This window comes from Rutidosis leptorrhynchoides, chromosome 7, assembly GCF_046630445.1.
Source record: "Rutidosis leptorrhynchoides isolate AG116_Rl617_1_P2 chromosome 7, CSIRO_AGI_Rlap_v1, whole genome shotgun sequence".
In the NCBI taxonomy this organism is placed as follows: Eukaryota; Viridiplantae; Streptophyta; class Magnoliopsida; order Asterales; family Asteraceae; genus Rutidosis; species Rutidosis leptorrhynchoides.
The window spans coordinates 333,777,824-333,798,240 of record NC_092339.1 but is presented as its reverse complement, the minus strand read 5'-3'; the positions used below and the strand labels follow the sequence as shown (position 1 = coordinate 333,798,240).

The following is a 20,417-nucleotide window of genomic DNA, read 5'->3' as shown; positions in this document are numbered from 1 at the left end:
GAACAAACAAAGCTCCGATGACGGCTTTAGTTTTCCGGCGACAACGAACTAAAACAAAGAAAGCTCCGGTCACGGCTTTAGTTTTTTTCCAGTGACGGCTTCATTTTTTCCTTCCACTACTCCGGCAAAATGTTTTGTTGTTTGATCATTCTGGTGATGCCGAACTAAAACCCCGATTCAGTGAGTTTCATTGAAGTGAAGAACGTTAAGGGCTATTTGTTTCATTGAAGTGAAGGGTATATGGTTCAGTGAATGAAGTATGATGATGAAGGATATTTGGATTACTCATTTTTTTAGATCTGTTAGAATGGATCAGTGTTCATTTTTGAATTCATTTTGTAGAACGAAATTTGATTTTGTAATAGAGAATAAAAATTTAGATGAGATGAATGTGTTGAATTTCATTTTAATTCAGTGATGAAGATGTTAACTTTTAAGTTTTTATGATGAGGTAAAAATTGTTTAAATGTAACGGAGATAACTAACGGTTATTATGTTAAGGGACTAACTTCGTCAAAAAATAGAAGTTTTGAAAGTTGGATGCATACAATAGTACATATTTGAAAGTTGAATGCATACAATTGGAGTTTTGAAAGTTGTATGCATACAATAGGAATTTAGTGAAAGTTCAATGCATTTTCATATACTTTTCCCAAATGAATATATGTATAATTTATCTTTTCTATTTCCGAATCACCTGATGTGCTTTTTTCGGTTTGTATTAGTTATTAAACTTTTAACTTCAAGGTACTAAAAACCAAATATATATATTATATTGCTTGAGCCTTTATAGGAGTTAACAACTTCATGAGTTTTTGTTCCTCTTAAAGTTGATTCTCAGGTTAATCTTTTAATAAGTTTTGAGTTGTTAGTTTCATAGTTGGTTTACTATCCCTATGCAAAAACAAATGAAAGCAATTAGCTATTACTACTGAAGAGTTGTGGAGTCCACCAAATACATAGATAACATTGTGCTTGTTTTTTTCTTCCACTTTTGGTTTTTTGTTTTGGATGTATGATGACAGATGGAAGGGGTCTGTTTCTACTAACATTTTTTTATTTAACTTTCCCTCTATTATAATAAATAGAAAAACTTAACTAAATTAAAGTAATTTTTTATAGGTTGTGGTGTTGAGTTCTTAATTCTTTTTCAGGGGGAGTCTGCACAGATTCTGAATTATTTGTAAGATGTGTTAGTCTATTTGTTGTGGTAGTTATATCTTTATGAGTTTCTGATACATTCTAAAACTAGCTTAACACTTCAACAGTTTGAATAAACACATTCCTGAACTAGGTTATAATTTTAAGCATAAGTTAGAAACCTGCAAACATGTTACTATCCCACATCGCTCAAGTATGAAATTGGGTCATGACTTATAAGCTTGGGTGTCCTTGATAGACCATGACAATTGGTATGAGAGTTCACCTTTCGGAACCTGGTGGCACCATCACCAACGAGAACGTCACCTCTTTAAAGGTGATGTATTGTTTCAATCTCACATCGCCCATCTACACTTGGACTTATGGTGAGAACGTTAGCTCTTTAAAGGTGAGGTATTGTTTCAATCTCACATCGCCCCTCTACACTTGGACTTATGGCTTCAATCTCACATCGCCCATCTACACTTGGACTTATGGTGAGAACGATAGCTCTTTAAAGGTGAGGTATTGTTTCAATCTCACATCGCCCATCTACACCTGGACTTATGGCGAGAACCTTAGCTCACCTCCTGTTCGTTCTCGGTTGAGAATCTGAGTCTTCTCCGGTCCGTCCTCGGAAGACCATGACAAGACACAAATAAGTAGAAACTAACCTTTCTAAACGATTTATTAAAGGCATCGACTCCATATACTTTCAAAATTTATATTTTTTAAAGATAAATAATCACTAAAGTACCTGTGAAATATAATTAATTTTCAAAAGAAAAATCGAGACCCCACTAAAGTACTTGTCAAATATAATTAATTTTCATCATGAATTTACCACTCTCATTGAGAATGAATGAACACTTAACATTGAAAATGAATTATGAACACTCTCTGAATTATTGTCTCCGTCTCATATAAAGATCTCATTTAATTTATAGGTATAGAAAATTCCTCTCTATTGTTTCTTACAAGTTGTATTTATTCGCACAACACAAAAATGGCTAAGATATTCCGGTTACTGTCTTTTATTTTCTTTTAATGTTAATCACTTCACTTTTTTTCTTCATAACATAATACTATGTCCTAGTTTTTTGAAGAGATTAATTATTTTCTTGAAGTTTGATCTTTTTCTATTGTTTATCCTTGATGCAAAATTATTTATTTATTATTTTGCAAAAATAATGAAAACTTATATAAGTATGAAAAACATTTTCGAATAAAAAAGTCTTTAACAAAGGATACAAGAGAGATCCCCGATGAGGCCCGTACCTAACAAGCGGCTAATATACAAACTATTTATACCGAGTCCACCTATCTGACTAAACCGGAACAAAAACCGAGACAAGTTATGACAAAAACTAACTGGAAGCCAACATGCTCAACGAAACAACAAGAAATAAATCTCAAAACCGAATAAAACACAACAAAGCATGAAACCAAGAAACACTGGGGCTCAAATATCTTTAATAAATACCCCGAATTCTTTTATTTTTGCATCATGGACCAATTTTTTGTTCCTCTTTTGTTGATTTTTACTTTTAAACGGCATACTAGGGATCTAACAAGGATTAATGAGAGTAGTCGCTCTCCTCGGCCATACACGTCATTATTTCATCGAATGCCGCAAAAGTCTTTAAAGATATTTTTCCCCAATGCTATATTAATTGCCTAAATTTATTTCTATTAATTTCCTTTAACTACTAGTCTAAAAATGATAACTTTTTTAACTATCTTTTAACAGATAAACTTTTATATAACAAAAGAATGTTCATAAAAAATATAACTCCTTTGAACTTATAAAATCAAGAAACCTGAGCAAAACTAAACAAACCTAAATAAGCTTGAAACACTACAATGAATATAAAACGCCTACGAACAACTAAACACGACTTATCCTATAGAAAAAAATGAAATCCATAACATTTATGTTTATAATACTTTTCTCTAATAATATAGGCATATAGCTGCCAAACTAAGTGAATTATTTTATAAAGTGCCAAAACAAAAAAAAGGACAATTATTATATTACTCCGTATATCACTAAATTTACAGGAAAAATAACACTTTAAAAGTTAGGCTTCACTTTATTCATCTCTTCAACATCACCTTCGAGTAGTCCCTATCTATCTTCTTCATTAAACTTCACCTTTTGCCACTTTATAGCTTTACTCTCTCTGAATCCCAATACTATAATTACGTCATTTTATGAGTTAATATATCATACATAACAAACCATCAATTTCTGTATCTATAGCCAGCTCTGATTCCAATGAATTAACCCAACACTTTGTCAGAAGAAAAAAAAAGTAAGAAACAATAATGGCAAAGTATCAACAAACCACCAGCCTCTGGTCATCCTGCCGTCGCAAAATCATCGAAGCAATGAAATGCGGCGGCAGATTGCCAAAGCATAAGAAAGCTGTCAGGTCCCCGATATCCGCGCCAAAAACTTCAATATCTGAATGCAGATCAGATACGACCAAGAGTATAAGTAGTAGCAAAGTATCGAATGAAGAAAATGTTAAGTTGAAGGAAGTGGTGAATTTGTTAGTGAGTGAAAAAAACGATGACGTTTTACTAGGAGCGAAAAAAGTAAGAGAGTTAGCGAAAGAAGATTCGGAAACTAGAACAAATTTTGGATTACTTGGAGCGATTTCGCCTTTGGTTCGAATGCTTGATTCTAAAGATCTTGATTTTCAAATCTCTGCTCTTTATGCTCTACTCAATCTAGGAATTGGAAATGACATGTAATTTTCTTTTAACAATATTATTATTATAGACACATTTAACCTTTACTGGTTGTTAGATCTTGTTTCAAAAGAATATTGTTATAATATTCTCTTTTGTGTGTTGTTAATTTTCAGGAATAAATCTTCTATTGTTGAAGCAGGGTTGGTACACAAGATGCTAGATCTAGTTCAATGTACATTGAATGATGGTTCACCAAACCAGGATTTGTTACCAGTAATTGTTGCTAATTTTTTGGGATTAAGTGCGCTTGATTCGAATAAACAAATCATTGGATCATCTGGAGCGATTTCGTTCTTGATAAAAACTCTCAAAGGTATCGCTAAGACCGAAAAGAATTCACAAATGATTCAAGATTCTTTGAGGGCGATTTACAATCTATCTATTTTGTCATCAAATGTTTTGCCTATGGTTGAAGTTGATGGTTTCGTACCATTTTTATTGAATGCGATTGGAGATATTGAAGTTAGCGATAGAATTCTTTCAATCGTGAGTAATATTGTGTCGACTCATGAGGGGAGAAAGGCGGTTAGTGTTGTTCAAAATGCGTTTACGATCTTGGTTGATGTTTTAAATTGGGTGGATTTGCCTAGTTGTCAAGAAAAGGCGACATACATTTTAATGGTGATGGCTCATAAGTCGTATGTGGATCGACAAGCTATGATTGATGCCGGGATTATGTCTTCACTTCTTGAGTTAACTTTGATTGGTAGCACTTTAGCGCAAAAAAGATCTTCGAAAATTCTAGAGATTTTAAAAAACAACAAAGGAAAACAAGTTTCAGACGTAGGGGCGACTCTCTCAGCACCCCTATGCGGGTCCATTCACGATAAGTCAGTGGACCCGTCAAGTAAGTTAACAAATAACAACGCGGTAAGACAATTGGTAGAACAGAGTTTGCAAAACAACATGACAAGGATGGTGAAAAGGGCCAATTTTCCAAGAGTGTTCGCACATTTGGAGCATTCAAAGTCGTCGATTGTGTCGTTCTCGAGCTCGAAAAGTTTACCATTTTGATTTAAAATTGAAGTTCGTTTCTTATTATCAACTTTCGATTAAACTTATCAATTAGGGTATGATGTTTCTATTGAGTTCTTTGACTAAGAACTTGTAGACTCGAATGTTATTGAAAGTGACATTTGTATATAGCATAAATAAATGTTTCTTTCTAAAGTCTTTAATATCTTAAAGTTTTTAACTACCGAAGCTTGCCATGAGTGGTATGAGGTGAGATCCAACTTAAGGTACTGCCAACCAAGGTTCGATTCTCACTCTAAGCAGAGAGTTTCTAACCTTTGATGGTATTGTCAACATCAATGCGATTTGAGAAGGTCTCTGGGGGGTTTTCCCAACAGTCGATGGTACTGTCAACATCATCGCGAATTGGGCGTGTGTGAGCGAAAAATGAGAGGATCCTTCGATATCGAGATTAAAAAAAAAAAAAAAAATCTTAAAGTTTTTCTAACTGGCTATCCTAGCTTAAAAAAAGCTTGTGCTTAAACGTACAAAATAGTTAGAAAGTTGATTATTAGTAAGTTAGTGGGTTGTTATTAGTAACGTACATAGAATGCATGTCTTAAAATCTTTTGAAAATTTTATATATTTTAAATTGCAAAATCAATTCGGATTTTGGGATCTTATCAAAGATGAACTTGAAAAAGCAGTTTGTTGGTTTTGGAATAAAGGAGAAATTTTCCGAGGTTGCAACGCTTCTTTTATCACCTTAATTCCAAAGAAATCGGATCCTTGTGTTTAAAGGATTGTCGGCCAATAAGTTTAATCGGGAGTTATTACAAAATAATTGCTAAGATCCTCTAGAATAGACTTAAGAAATCTATTCCTTCGCTCATCGGATCGGAACAAAGCGCTTTCATTAAAGGAAGATTTATATTAGACGGAGCGTTAATTGTTAATGAAAGTGTAGATTTTCTAAAATCTAAAAGGAAGAAGGGTATTCTTTTTAAGGCCGATTTTGAAAAGGCATTCGATAGCCTCAATTGGAACTTTTTGATGGAAGTAATGAAAAGTATGGGGTTCGGTAATAAATGGAGAAATTGGATATACTCGTGTTTGAGCTCCGCTTCTATCTCGATTCTTGTTAATGGCTCTCCGACTAACGAATTCACCTTAGGTCGGGGAATACGACAAGGTGATCCTCTTTCTCATTTTTTTTATTCATTATGGCGGCGGAAGGCTTGAACATTTTAACGAAATCGGCCATTGAGAAAGGATTGTTTAAAGGAATTGAAGTTGGGAATGAAAATATACTTGTCTCCAATTTGCAATACGCGGATGATACGATTTTTTTAGGAGAGTGGAATCGTTCAAACGCCCATAATTTGCAAAATCTACTTAAATGTTTTGAACTCGCTTCGGGACTTAAAGTTAATTTCGATAAGAGTTTTCTATATGGTGTCGGGGTTAGTTCGGTTGATGTGCTTAATATGGAAAAATTCATGGGATGCCAAGTTGGTAAATTCCCGTTCACCTACTTAGGCTTGCCTATCGGTGCTAGTATGAAGAAATTAAGCGATTGGAACCCCGTCATTGAAAAGATTAAAAGTAGGTTGTCGAGTTGGAAGATGCGAACGTTGTCATTTGGAGGTAGAGTAGTCCTTATAAAGTCGATTCTTAGTAGTCTCCCATTGTATTACTTCTCTCTATTTCGTGCTACGCCGTGTGTGTTAAATATTCTTGAGAAAGTGAGGCGTGATTTCTTTTGGGGCGGGTTGGATGAAAACAAAAAAATCTCTTGGGTTAAATGGGCGGATGTTATCGCTTCATACGATAACGGGGGATTAAACTTTGGCTCGTTGAAAAATAAAAATATGGCCTTACTAGGGAAATGGCGATGGAGGTTTAATACCGAAATCGATTCCTTATGGGCTTGCATTATTCGCAGTATCTATGGCACGCGTGGGGGTATGGATTTGGGGCCTGATGTAATTCGGGCCTTAAGGCCAACCTCTTGGCGTGCAATTTTGTTAACAGGTTATAATATTCAAGAAGCAGGTGTTCCATTCTTAAATTCTTTCGTGGTAAAGGCAGGTGCAAACTCAGAAACATCGTTTTGGGAGGAAAATTGGACGGGGCAGGGGTGTTTGAAAGATCGATTTGGGAGACTATTCCGCTTAGAGAACAATCGGTTTGCAGCCATCAAGGATCGAATTAGTTTCGTTGACCAGCGAATCGTTTGGAACTGGGATTGGAGCAGGCCCCCTACTGGACGAACTGCAGCTGAACTAACCGAACTTTGTGATCTTGTTTCAGGTTATAATTTCAATCCCCAATCCGTAGACGAGTGGCGTTGGTCACTATCAAATGACGGATTATTCACAGTGAAAAAATTAAACTCGTTATTGGAGGAGGCTTCATTCGGTGGTAACACGATCTCAGGTGGCGAAACCATGAGAAACTCCTTGGTCCCGAAAAAATTGGAGGTATCTGTTTGGCGTATGGTTAGAAGGCATTTACCTACTCGGGTGGAACTTGACAAGAGAGGGGTTTATTTAAATAGCGTGAGATGCCCCATATGTGAAGATGCGATTGAATCGGTGGAGCACACTTTCGTTTCCTGCAAGTATGCTTCCGAATTATGGTCAAAAATTTATTCGTGGTGGGGCTTCAACAACACCTCCAACCTTAGCTTGAATGAAATCCTACGAGGTAATGGTCCGACTCACATGACTTCGTTGGGGAAAAAGATATTGCAAGCGGTCGAGTGGGTATGTGCGTATCAAATTTGGAAGAATAGAAATAACAAAGTTTTTCGAGGTGCAAGTGTGAATGTGAAGGTTGCCTTTTGATAACGTCCAAGTCAATTCTTATGAATGGATTTCGGTTCGTTTGAAAAGGAAGAAGATTGATTGGATGTCGTGGCTAAATGATCCTAGAACTTATTTAAAATTGTAATCGTAATTATATTGTATCTTTTGTATTATGGTTTGTTAACTTTACAAACCATTCGAGAACATTGAGGTCTTTCCTCATTGCCTTGTATAGTTTCGTGGTTATAATAAATTCCTACTTGCTTTTCAAAAAAAAAAAAAAAAAATTAAAATAAAATAAAATAAAAATCAATTCGGATTAGATAAAGGGTTTTGTTAAGGTAAATCATCATGAAATATGTTAAACTGCTTTTAATAAACTCATAATTCTCTCAAATACGGAGTATTAAATATTATTCGGAATACATTAAATACAACTTACGATAATTGTACACATTAACAAAACCTCTAGATAAAAATGAGATGCAAATTTGCCTACATATTATTAAACCATTAGTAAACAAACATAATAAATGAACGATTTAACTTTAATGAAGATGTTATCAAACGTTCAAGGACGTAAACGAATGAATGTGACATGTGTTCATAAAATAAAAACAAGCTAACATAAACAAGCTTCCCGCTAACAATCTATCAATCATTCGCTAAACTTTTGGTTAAGTTGAGATTACAAAAGATGATGCTTCGTACACCACCACTTTTTAGTCATACACTACCAACTGTGCTTTAAAGTCTTGTACTCTACAATACTACAATGCATATTTAGTGGTGTATGGCTAAAAATAGTGATGTACGAATTATTAGATAATACTCCCTATATTCTATCAGTTATTAGGTATATGTTAAAATGAAAATTTTGTAAAACAATTAACAAAATTTTGTTATAAATGTATGTGATGTTATTTAAGATTATAAAGATAGAAAAAAAATATCTGAATTTAATATGGTGGTCAGACACTGAGTTAGTATGCCACCAGCCACATGACATGAATCTGTAACAAATATAATGAGTTAAGTCACTAACAAGCTATTCAAACATGCTTCGCTAAAAACTCATATTCGAACTGCGTTCAAATCATGACTTCGAATTTCAACATATTTTGAAGATCTTTTGGTAAAAGAGTTCAGGTCGAGTTTCTTTCGTCGAGCTCGAAAAACTCACCATCATATTTGAGTGTTTCATTTATCTACAATAAATGATATTTTCATATAAATATCGTAAAGTGACGTTTTCTTTTTCTCAAAAAAGCAAGAAAACCATTATATAAATAGAAACATAATTACATGGCACAGTGATTGTGCATGCCCAACCATTTTATGTGGGCCAGAATCAAAGAAACGAAAACGATCGGTATGTATGTTATACACAGCTATTTAGATTTGTCGAGTGAATTAGTTAGCATAAAACCCGAAGCAGAATCTGACATTTTGTTTGCAGGTACTATTGAATTAGCCAACTCCGGGGCGATGATTTGTTGATAAAACGGATAAATCGAGATTTATCAACCATTGGTGCCATTTTAGAGAAGCCTTCTTAAGTCTTTATGAAATTTAATTGAAGTTTTGTAACTGAATGCCCGAAATGATCATGTTTGGTTCCCAATGTTTATTCTGAAATACTTTTGATTTCTATTCCTCCAAATCGTATATCCACAAATCCATTTTGTTACTTGCCAAATTATTTTGCCCATCGAGGTGTTATCAAGATTTTGATCTTCCTTGAAAGTTTCCTCTAATTTTGTGATGTTGTGAGATTGCGAGTTCCACCATTTAGTAATAGTGACCAAATGTTCGCACTAGCCGAGCAGTTTATCAAAATATGATCGACTGTTTCCACACTATTGTTGCCTATTGGGTAATGAATTGTGTCTAAATCAAAATCACCTTTATCGAGTTCCGATCTTGTAGGTATTTTCCTGTGAATTGTTATCCATAAAAATGTCAACCTTTTAATGTAGAGCTTTGTTGTGAATTGTTTCCTCGTTAGAAGGATATTCTTCGAGTAGTTTGTTGTCGAGCAGCAAGGCAAGAGCATTTATAGTGAACGATCCCGATGCATCCAATCCCCATTTCCATAAATCTCCATGTTGGACAAATAAATAGATGACATAAGTTGGTTGAGATTATCAAGTTTAGATAGAGCGCGACCACTAAAAGGATTGATCCAGCTCCAAGTTTCGTTGCATTGTACGTTTGTTTTTTATGTTCTTTTAGCGATTGTGACTTATGTGTTTGTCTCGAGTTTGAATAATCCCCTAAAGGTGTTTTAAAGATTGTTATTTTCGATCCATGTGTCATGCTAGAATTTGGTTGAATGACCATCTCCAACAGCTCTTAACAAGGACGAAGAGAAACATAAACCTGTTGCATCAACCTAGTGACCAGCTTTAACAATTTCCATCCATGTTGTGCTACCAAAAGGGTTCCTGCAAGTGTTAGTTTCCAAAAGGCAAGCGTCTTTTCCATATATGCTAGTTATAACTTTGGCCCAAAACGCGTTAGGTTCTATTTTAAAGCGCTACCACCATTTACATATTAGAGATAAGTTTTTAGCATGAAGAGAACCTATGTTTAATCCCTCCTTTTTGTATGGTAGAAGTTCCCGGTCCCATTTAACCCAACAACTCCCATTTAACCCAACAAAGTTTTCTAGTCGAGCCATTACCCCCTAGAAAAAAATATGTCTAAATGATTCTAGAGTTTTAATGATACTTGCTAGGGCACGAAAGACAAAAAAAAATATAAAGGTAAGCTACTAAGTATAGATTTCACCATGACGTCCATCGAAAAAAATAGTCTTGGCTTTCCAATTCACAAGACTTTTCTTGATTTGTCAATAACTGGTTAACAGGTTGTTGCTTTGCACATCTTCACTCCAATAGGCATTCCAAGAGATGTGAAGGGCAAAGATCCTGATGAGCATTCTAAACATTAAGGCAACTCCTTTACATCTTCTTTTGAAACACCAATACTAAAAAGGTTGCTTTTTTAAACTTTACTTTTAATCCTGAAAGCTCTTCAAAACATTTTAGGTGTTTGGTTATATTCGATGCGTTGCATTTACTCCATTCACTAAAGAATACAGTGTCATCTGCATATTGTAGGTGTGAAACTACTATTTTATCATTTTCCACGTCGATGCCCTTAATAAAGCCATTTTCAATTGCTCTTTTTGTTAGAATGTGTAAGTAACTAGGGGGGGGGGGGGGTTGAATAATTACTTAGTGTAATTTTGAAAACATTTTCGATTTAGAGCTTGAGATTACTATAGTGTGATTTGAATAGTTTGTTCACAAGTATAATAAATACGAAGATAAAGGATAAGAGAACAAACACGGAATCGGGAAGATGTTAACTAATCTTCCTTAATCCACTCCTCAATTCTAACGAATTGAGAGTTAGTTGCACTATGATGCTCCAAACTCGGTGGAGTGTCCGGATACAACACTAGCTCCTTGATAAGCCGCAACTTATGAACCCTTATGCCCCATTGAAGAATTCACAATCACCAAATACTCTTACCAATAGATCATAATGCTACCACCAAGTGAAACCTCACTTATCTTCTATGTGATGCCCCGTACAAAACCATCGTGTACGAATCATCAACAACAGGATCATTACAAGGTGATGTACTATATGCTGTAATTAAAGAAGTTGCATTCACGATAAAAAGGTGATGTCATAACCGACATCAAATGTTTTACATTTCAAAAGCATGCTTCACTAAGTAGAAGCAAATAATAAGTGTATGTGACCACAATGGTCGTTACAAGTCATAGTTCAAAAGTACGAATGTTTGAATGCAAAATAAAGTAGTTCATGCGATGACAACTCTAAGCAGCGGGTGTCTACAGAACGACTAATACACAGCGGAAGCTAACCTCAAGCACCTGAGAAAAACATGCTTAAAAACGTCAACACAAAGGTTGGTGAGCTATAGTTTAAGTATAACAGTATATAAGGTAGGCCACGAGATTTCAGTGCTACAAAGAGCGTTTCAAAACAGTATGATAAAGTATATGTTAACCGTGGGCACTTGGTAACTAACTTAACGTTTATGCCCCCTGAAAGTACACTTGGCAAGTGCGTATGTTTACGAAGTATTAAACACTCGTTAAATGCTAGCGCTACTAGCCCGAGTGGGGATGTCAAACCCTATGGATCCATATCTAAGATTCGCGTTCACGGTTCAAAAACCAATGATTAAACGTTACCGAGCTAAAGGGAATGTTTCTGCCGTTATATAACCCACATATATATAAGTTTAAGTACTCGTGCCTAGTATGTAAAACATAAAATCCGCATGTATTCTCAGTTCCCAAAATAAGTTAAAGTAAAAAGGGGATGCTATAACTCACAATGATATGTAGCGGTAAAGTAGTAGTCGGGAAAGGTGTGCAAGTAAATGGTCCGAAGTCCTCAACCTAAGTCAAATAGTACTAAGTCAGTAAATCGTCTTAATAGGTTTAAAAGTATGTATTTAAGGTCTTAAGGGTCATCATCATTCATCATTAAACAAAAGGCGTAAAGTAAGTTTCGTTTATGAAAGTAGTTTTCAACAAAGTCTGACTTCAGTCAGTCACCACGGCCTCTACCCTTACTGAATTAAGGTGAGACCAGTGGCCATGGCTCTGTCTATGAGTCTCTTAAGTGTGGTAAAATTTACAGAAGCAAACTCGTCTTGGTTTGACCGTGGCGACGGTCTAAGTGCGAGTAGGTCAGAAATTTCTGCACAACGTTAAAGGACATAGTAACGATCGGAGGGCCATAAATCCTAAACCGTAACTCGGATTAAGACGAGTCCTATATGAAAAGTTATCTACCCGAAAAGATCTATCTAAAAATCAAGGTTAGAACAGCCCAGGTCTACTGGTCTGTTCCAGAAGCATCAGGTCAGAAAGTTTTGGACAGAAACAGTAAGTTTAAAAGGGTTCCGGTGGTCTTGGTGCTTGATGTTCATCATGGTTCTCATCCTTGATGCATATAGCTTCAAGTGTATAACTCATTGATGTATCTACATCATCTTAATCAAGTCTTGACCATCATAACCCTAGTGCAAGTCTAAGACATGAAGCACAACTCACTTAAGAGTTGCATGTAGTTTGATGAACCAAAGTTACATCAAAGTCTTAGGTTTGACACTTACATGGACTTTAAAGCTAATAACAAGTTACAAACTTGAATGTAAACTAACTAATCAAGATCATAAGTAGTTGAACATAGTTCTTAGTTTGATCTTGAAGATCCAAGACTCAAAAGTCTAGATCCAAAGTTATATTTAAAGAAAACTTATTTGTGTGTTCTTGAACTTTCAAGGTTAACTTAATTTGTTCAAGAGATATGAGATCAAGACTAACTTGTAGTACTTGACCATATAAACTAACTACATGAAATTAAAGTGCATAAATTGAAGAAGTAAACTTAAATAAACAAGAAAAGGTTCATGGTTATTCATACTTTAAAGATTCAAACCAAAGTTTGATCTTTAGAAAGTAAACTTTAAAGTTTACTTCATGAGCTTCAAGTATGTCTTTAATCAACACATGGAACTTGCAACTTTTGAAACAATTGAAGTAGAATCATAAACTAGTGAGTTTATGTTCTTGTGTTCTTGAACTTACAAGATAATAGAAGAACCAAAACTAGAAAGTTAGGTTCTTGAAAGCTAGTAAGTAACTACAACAACAAGATGAAACAAGTAACAACAACAAACAAGAAATCAAACAAGCAAGTAACAAAAGATGATGATGATGATTTAGTATGTATATAATTCAGTTTCTAACAAGAAAAGAAGAAGAGAAAGAGCTTGAAAGAACACTCACACTTGAGAGCAAAAGATGAGAGGATGTTTGAGAGAAAAGTGAGTGTGTGTGTGTAAATGAAAGAGTAATATGAATACTAGTGAGTATGTAGTGTAAAAAAAATTCAAAACACCACTAAATGACCACCAAGGCCGACGGCTTTTGGAGTGGGGGAGGGGGAAAGAGTTTGTTTGTTGGTTACATGGATGAAAAGTCTTAAAAGTTGGATACTTGGTGTTAGTTCATGGGGATTAGATGATAACTAGATTCTCATGTGACAAAACTAACTAGTTACATTTACAAGTACTACTTACATGACTAAGTGGGCTAGTCAAGTCCATTTAAAAGGTAGGGTGGGCTTGGAAGCCCAATAACATAAGTCCATTTACTTTAAACAAGCCCAAGTTCAATAATTCACAAGTTAAACCAATTAAAGCCCAAGTAACTAACTAGTCACCATAGTTAATTAAAATGATTAATAAAATTAATCATGAATGCAAATAATATCTAGAAATATTATTCGTGAAAGTTCCGGGTGTCACAAAGACGTTTCGGGCACTTAAAAGTCAAGTACGGGCAATCATAGCAACATGTAAATGTAATAACATACATTCATTTAATCACACGTATTAATAATAGTAATTATTAATAAATAAATGTTGGAAATTCCAGGGTCGTTACATTACCCACCTGTTGAAGAAAATTTCGTCCCGAAATTTAAGCTGAGGTAGATGGAGGAGTCGGGAAAAGGTGAGGATACTTTCGCATCATTTGATCCTCTCGTTCCCAAGTAAACTCAGGTCCTCGTTTGGCATTCCATCGTACTCGTACAATCGGAATCTTGTTGCGTTTCAAAGTTTTGATCTCACGATCCATGATCTCAACAGGTTCTTCCACAAAGTGAAGTTTATCGTCAATCGTAAGTTCCTCAAGTGGTATGATCAGTTCAGGTGGAGCAAGACACTTCTTCAAGTTTGATACGTGGAAGGTAGGATGAACTGAACTCAGTTGTGTTGGAAGATCAAGGCGATAAGCAACGGGTCCAACACGCTCCAAAATTTCAAAAGGACCAATGTACCGCGGGTTTAACTTTCCGCGCTTCCCAAAACGGATCACACCCTTCCAAGGTGCAACCTTCAACATAACACGGTCTCCAACATTGAATTCAAAGTCCTTACGTTTAAGATCGGCATAACTCTTTTGGCGATCACGGGCAGTCTTAAGTCTAGCTTGAATCTGAGCAATCTTCTTCGTGGTTTCGTGGACTATCTCGGGTCCGGTGATTTGCTTTTCGCCTACTTCGGCCCAACAAATAGGAGATCGGCACTTACGGCCATACAATGCTTCAAAAGGTGAAGCATTAATGCTAGAGTGATAACTGTTGTTGTACGAGAATTCGGCGAGTGGCAAATGTCTTTCCCAGGCCTTTCCAAAATCAATGACACATGCACGCAGCATGTCCTCCAAGGTCTGAATCGTTCGTTCACTTTGCCCGTCAGTCTGAGGATGATACGCAGTACTCATATCGAGACGAGTTCCCATGGCTTCTTGCAAAGAACGCCAAAATCTAGAAGCAAAATGGGGATCGCGATCGGAGATGATCGATAAAGGTACACCATGACGAGATACAACCTCTTTGATGTATAACTGAGCAAGTCTCTCCATTGTATCCGTTTCCTTCATCGCTAGAAAGTGTGCAGATTTGGTAAGGCGGTCAACAATAACCCAAATAGTATCGTATCCGCCCACCGTCTTTGGTAGCTTGGTGATGAAATCCATTGTGATCCTTTCCCACTTCCATTGTGGGATTTCCGGCTGTTGAAGTAACCCAGAAGGTCTCTGATGTTCGGCCTTAACTTTCGAACAAGTCAAACACTTCCCAACATAAGTTGCAACGTCCTTCTTAAGATTTGGCCACCAATACTGTTCTTTAAGGTCGTGGTACATTTTGCCTGCTCCAGGGTGAATCGAATATCTCTATTTGTGTGCTTCATCAAGTATCAGGTTTCGTAGATCTCCATAATAAGGTACCCAAATTCTTCCGGCATAACATCGGAGTCCAGACTCCCTAACCTCGAATCGAGAGACAAGTATGTTCAAATGTTCATGAGATATGTTCTCCTCCTTGAGAGCCTCATCTTGGGCTACTCTGATCTGGCTGTTGAGGTTCGAATGGATGGTGATGTTCAGAGCCCTAACACGAAGAGGTGCCGTCCTCTCCTTTCGGTTTAAAGCGTCAGCTACAACATTGGCCTTGCCAGGGTGATAACGGAGTTCACAATCGTAGTCGTTGAGCGTCTCGATCCATCGACGTTGTCTCATATTCAGTTGCTTCTGATCAAAGATGTGCTGGAGACTCTTGTGATCGGTGAAAATAGTGCTCTTAGTTCCATACAAATAATGTCTCCACAATTTAAGCGCAAAGACAACGGCTCCAAGCTCAAGATCATGTGTAGTGTAGTTCCGCTCGTGAATCTTCAATTGGCGGGAGGCATAGGCAATAACCTTTGATAATTGCATCAGTATACAACCAAAGCCACTCTTCGATGCATCACAATAAACAACAAAGTCGTCACTGCCTTCAGGAAGTGATAGGATAGGTGCGGTGGTTAACTTCTTCTTCAAAGTTTGGAATGCTGATTCGTGTGCGGGTTCCCAAATGAACTTCTTGCCCTTGTGAGTCAGTGCGGTCAAAGGACGCGCAATCAGAGAAAATCCTTCGATGAATCTTCGGTAATAACCGGCGAGACCTAAGAATTGGCGAATATGCGTTGGAGTAGTGGGGGTCTCCCACTTGCTGATGGCTTCAATCTTGGCGGGATCAACTTTGATACCCTGGTCGCTTACAACATGACCCAAAAATTGTACTTCCTTCAACCAAAATTCACACTTGGAGAATTTGGCGTAAAGTTGTTCTTGTCTTAAGAGTTCAAGCACTAATCGGAGATGTTGCTCATGTTCTTCTTCACTCTTAGAGTAGATGAGGATATCATCTATGAAGACGATAACAAACTTGTCCAAGTAAGGCATGCAGACACGATTCATGAGATCCATGAACACGGCAGGTGCATTTGTCAAACCGAATGGCATCACGAGGAACTCATAATGACCATAACGGGTTCTGAATGCAGTCTTCATCATGTCACTTTCCTTCACCCTCAACTGGTGATAGCTGGATCATAAATTGATCTTTGAATAGACACTCGATCCTTGTAGTTGATCAAAAAGATCGTCAATTCGTGGAAGAGGATACCGATTCTTGATTGTCAATTTGTTGAGCTCACGGTAGTCGATACACATACGAAAGGATCCATCCTTCTTCTTCACAAACAACACAGGTGCGCCCCAAGGCAAGAAACTTGGTTGGATAAATCCACGGTCTAACAGCTCTTGTAGTTGACTCTGTAATTCTTGCATCTCGGAAGGTGCGAGTCTATAAGGTGCGCGAGCTACAGGTGCAGCTCCTGGCACTAAATCAATCTGAAACTCTACTGCTCTCTGCGGCGACAATCCAGGCAATTCCTCTGGGAAGACATCGGAAAATTCGTTCACAATTCGAACATCGTTCACGCTCTCCACCTCAGTTTCTACCGCTTTCACATGTGCTAGGACAACAAAACGTCCCTTCTTCATAATCTTTTGCGCTTTCACGCAACTAATGAGGTTCAACTTCGAGGTACATCTCTTTCCATAGATAACCAGTGGTTCGCCATCTCCTTGTGGTATGCGAAGTGCTTTATCTCCACAGATAATATCGGCCTTTAACTTGCTCAACCAATCCATACCGACGATCACGTCATAACTTCCCAGTTTGATAGGTATCAAATCAATTTCGAAATCTGCACCAGCTATGTTGATAATAGCTCCTCGACTAATATGGTCAACCTTTTCAAGTTTTCCATTGGCGACCTCGACAAGCATACTTTCTTTTAACGGGACTAATGACCAATTAATCTTATCGCAAAAATGTCTACATACATAACTTCTATCCGCACCAGTATCAAACAAGACAGAAGCTAAAAGATTGTTGATTGTGAATATACCTGTCACCAAGTCGGGGTTATCGCGTGCATCCCTTGCATTAACATTAAAAGCTCTACCACGAGGTGGCTCGCCATCTTTTCGCTTGTTTGGGCACGCATTTCTGAAATGGCCCGTCTGCCCGCATTCATAACACTTCTTCGGCCCTGTGGGGTTCGGCTTCCCATTCAAAGTGGTGACCTTGCAGTCTTTTCCGATATGCCTAGCCCGTTGGCATTTCTTACAAACAACATTGCAATACCCAGTGTGGTGTTTGTAGCACTGTTTGCATTGTGGTAAGGTTCCTTTGTAGTTCGGGTTGGTGTTGGTGTTGTTGTTGGGATTAGGGTTTCCACCATTGTTGTGCCTCTTGGCGGGGGTTTGATCGTAGTTTCTCCCCCTGTTGTTGTTGTTGTTGTGGTTGTTGTGGTTGTTGTCCCATTTCCTCTTTTCGCTACTACCAGCTTCAAACTTAGCCTTCTCCGGCTCGTCGTAGATGATTTGATTCAGGAGAGTATGCGCCATGCGCATTGCTTCGGGGACATTCGGTGGCTTGGATGAGGTGACATTACCCTTGATGGACTTAGGAAGTCCCGAGAAGTATTTCTCCATGCGCTTGAATTCGGGGGTGACCATGGTCGGACACATCAGTGCTAACTCCAAAAACCTACGATTGTAACTGTTAAGGTCGTTCCCTACGACCTTCAACTGCATGAATTCAATTTCCATCTTCTGAATTTCGGTTCTCGGACAATACTCATCAATCATAGCCGCCTTGAATTCCTCCCATGGCGTAGCATACACCTCATTGATACCTTTCGCTTGAGCTAACGTGTTCCACCACGTTAGCGCGCCGTCAGATAGCGTGCAAGATGCAAACTTGGTCTTATTGTCCTCCGAACAGTTGCTAACTCGGAATACTGATTCAAGTTTCTCGAACCATCTGGTGAGACCAACTGGTCCCTCGGTGCCGCTGAAGTTATGCGGTTTGCAGCTCTGGAATTCCTTGTATGTACACCCATTTCGAACGGGTGGAATAACCAGTGGTGGTGGCGGTGGAGCTTCGAGATTTCTTTCTGCTAGGGCTGCAGCGACCCGTTCGTTGATCATGTCCTCAATCTGGGCGGCGGTAGGTGTGGATCTTCCGTTAGCCATGATATTCTAAACAAAATTTTTGACTCAAGTCAAAATCTAGTATGCAAGTAGTAATAATACAGTATATAGTGACCAACATGGAATCAAAACATCACATGTTATTAAATAATGCATCTAGGTACAAATACCACAGAATCATCGTACATCAATGTAAATCGAACATCGTGCAAGAATTAAATAACGCAAAGTTTCATTCATTAATAATAATAAGTTTCATACATCTGAATAAGTTCGTACAATACATATGAAATACATGAAACTACAACTAGATTACATCATGAAATCTAAATATAAAGTCCTACGGTGAAGGCGGGTGAACTGCTCCTCGAGCTAACTGCTCCTCGAGCTCAGTGACTCGAGCTCAGAGAGTCTCAACCTCCCTCATCAGTTCCTCATTAGAGGGAGCTGGTGGGGCAGGCAGTGCAGGTGAGGCGGGTGGTGCCGGTGGTGCTGATGTAGATGGTCCGGCTCCGGATGTAGACGGTACGTCCCTAGATGTAAGTGGTCCGTTTCTAAATCTTGGTGGTACGGTTCCAGGAATAGTCAATACATAACGGGGAACCTTACGTATCTGTGGGTCGACAGGGTATGGCACAACTCGTTTACGAGCAGTAACCCTACGACGATGGCCAAATGCGTCAGTAAAAGCACGACCTCCATTCACCCCTGGAATGACGGTGCCGTCGAAACGGTACCGCTTCTTCGGCGGGGTGGAGGGTGCCTGAATAGGTCTATCAGTAGGATCCTCATCATCGCTGGAGTCGTCTGATGATGAAGAATCGGCGGATGATGAGTCATCCGAATCGGGTGGTAGTGACACTGGTGGCTGAGCTGGTAATCCGAAGCGTCTGAAAGCGGCCAACATCTGTCTGTGTCTTCCTGGCGGAATCACGACTAAACGTCCGTCGGGAGTGCGTCGGCAAGGCATGCGCATGTGGTTACGAAACGGACCTTCCCCGAACTCCGCGGGGATCTCAATACCACCAATGTGGGGCTGTGACCTCGAGGGTCCGGGAGCAGACACTGGGGCAGGTGCACTAGTACCAGCTCTGGAAGTGGAAGCACCGGGATCACTAGTGGGTGTCGGGGCTGGTGTATCGGCAGTAGTAGCAGCAGGTGTAGCAGTAGGTAAGGCGACGGGGTCTGAGTCTGTACTGCCCGAAATGCCAGCAGGTGGAACATCCGACATCTGAACAAGGAAAAATAAATTTTCCATGTCAGTATGTCATAAAGCAAGCAAATAATAGGCCAACAGTTTAAATCATGTATAACGGTAACAAGCATGGCAATAACAGTAATTCGTATGAAAGTAGTATGCAATCAAAAGCAAGTAGCATCATGCAGTAGTGAAATCATGTAGTAGCATATGGCATATAGCAGTAACAGTAAGCAGCAGCAAGCAGTAAGTTCAGCAGAAACACGTAAACTAGCAAGTTGTAGATTAGTCCTACTAGTGAATCCTACTCGGGTCGGTCTTAGACTCACTAATGCAACCTAATTCCCTACAACCAATGCTCTGATACTAAATGTGATGCCCCGTATAAAACCATCGTGTACGAATCATCAACAACAGGATCATTACAAGGTTAAGTACTATATGCTGTAATTAAAGAAGTTGCATTCACGATAAAAAGGTGATGTCATAACCGACATCAAATGTTTTACATTTCAAAAGCATGCTTCACTAAGTAGAAGCAAATAATAAGTGTATGTGACCACAATGGTCGTTACAAGTCATAGTTCAAAAGTACGA

At 38.1% G+C, this 20,417-nt stretch overlaps 1 protein-coding gene across 1 annotated transcript; it reads left to right on the top strand.

Annotated features, from left to right (window-relative positions):
- The first annotated feature begins 3,468 nt into the window (after window positions 1-3,468).
- Window positions 3,469-4,914, top strand: LOC139860315 (U-box domain-containing protein 45-like). Its single transcript, XM_071849082.1, has 2 exons — window positions 3,469-3,896; window positions 4,014-4,914. Exons 1-2 carry the CDS (start codon window positions 3,469-3,471, stop codon window positions 4,912-4,914), a joined length of 1,329 nt encoding a protein of 442 aa, XP_071705183.1.
- The last annotated feature ends 15,503 nt before the right edge of the window (window positions 4,915-20,417 follow it).

Coding starts and splice junctions, on each gene's coding strand:
- LOC139860315 (XM_071849082.1), top strand. CDS start 3,469: ATGGCAAAGTATCAACAAACCACCAGCCTCTGGTCATCCTGCCGTCGC. Junction 3,897..4,013: donor CTAGGAATTGGAAATGACAT/GTAATTTTCTTT, acceptor GTTAATTTTCAG/GAATAAATCTTCTATTGTTG.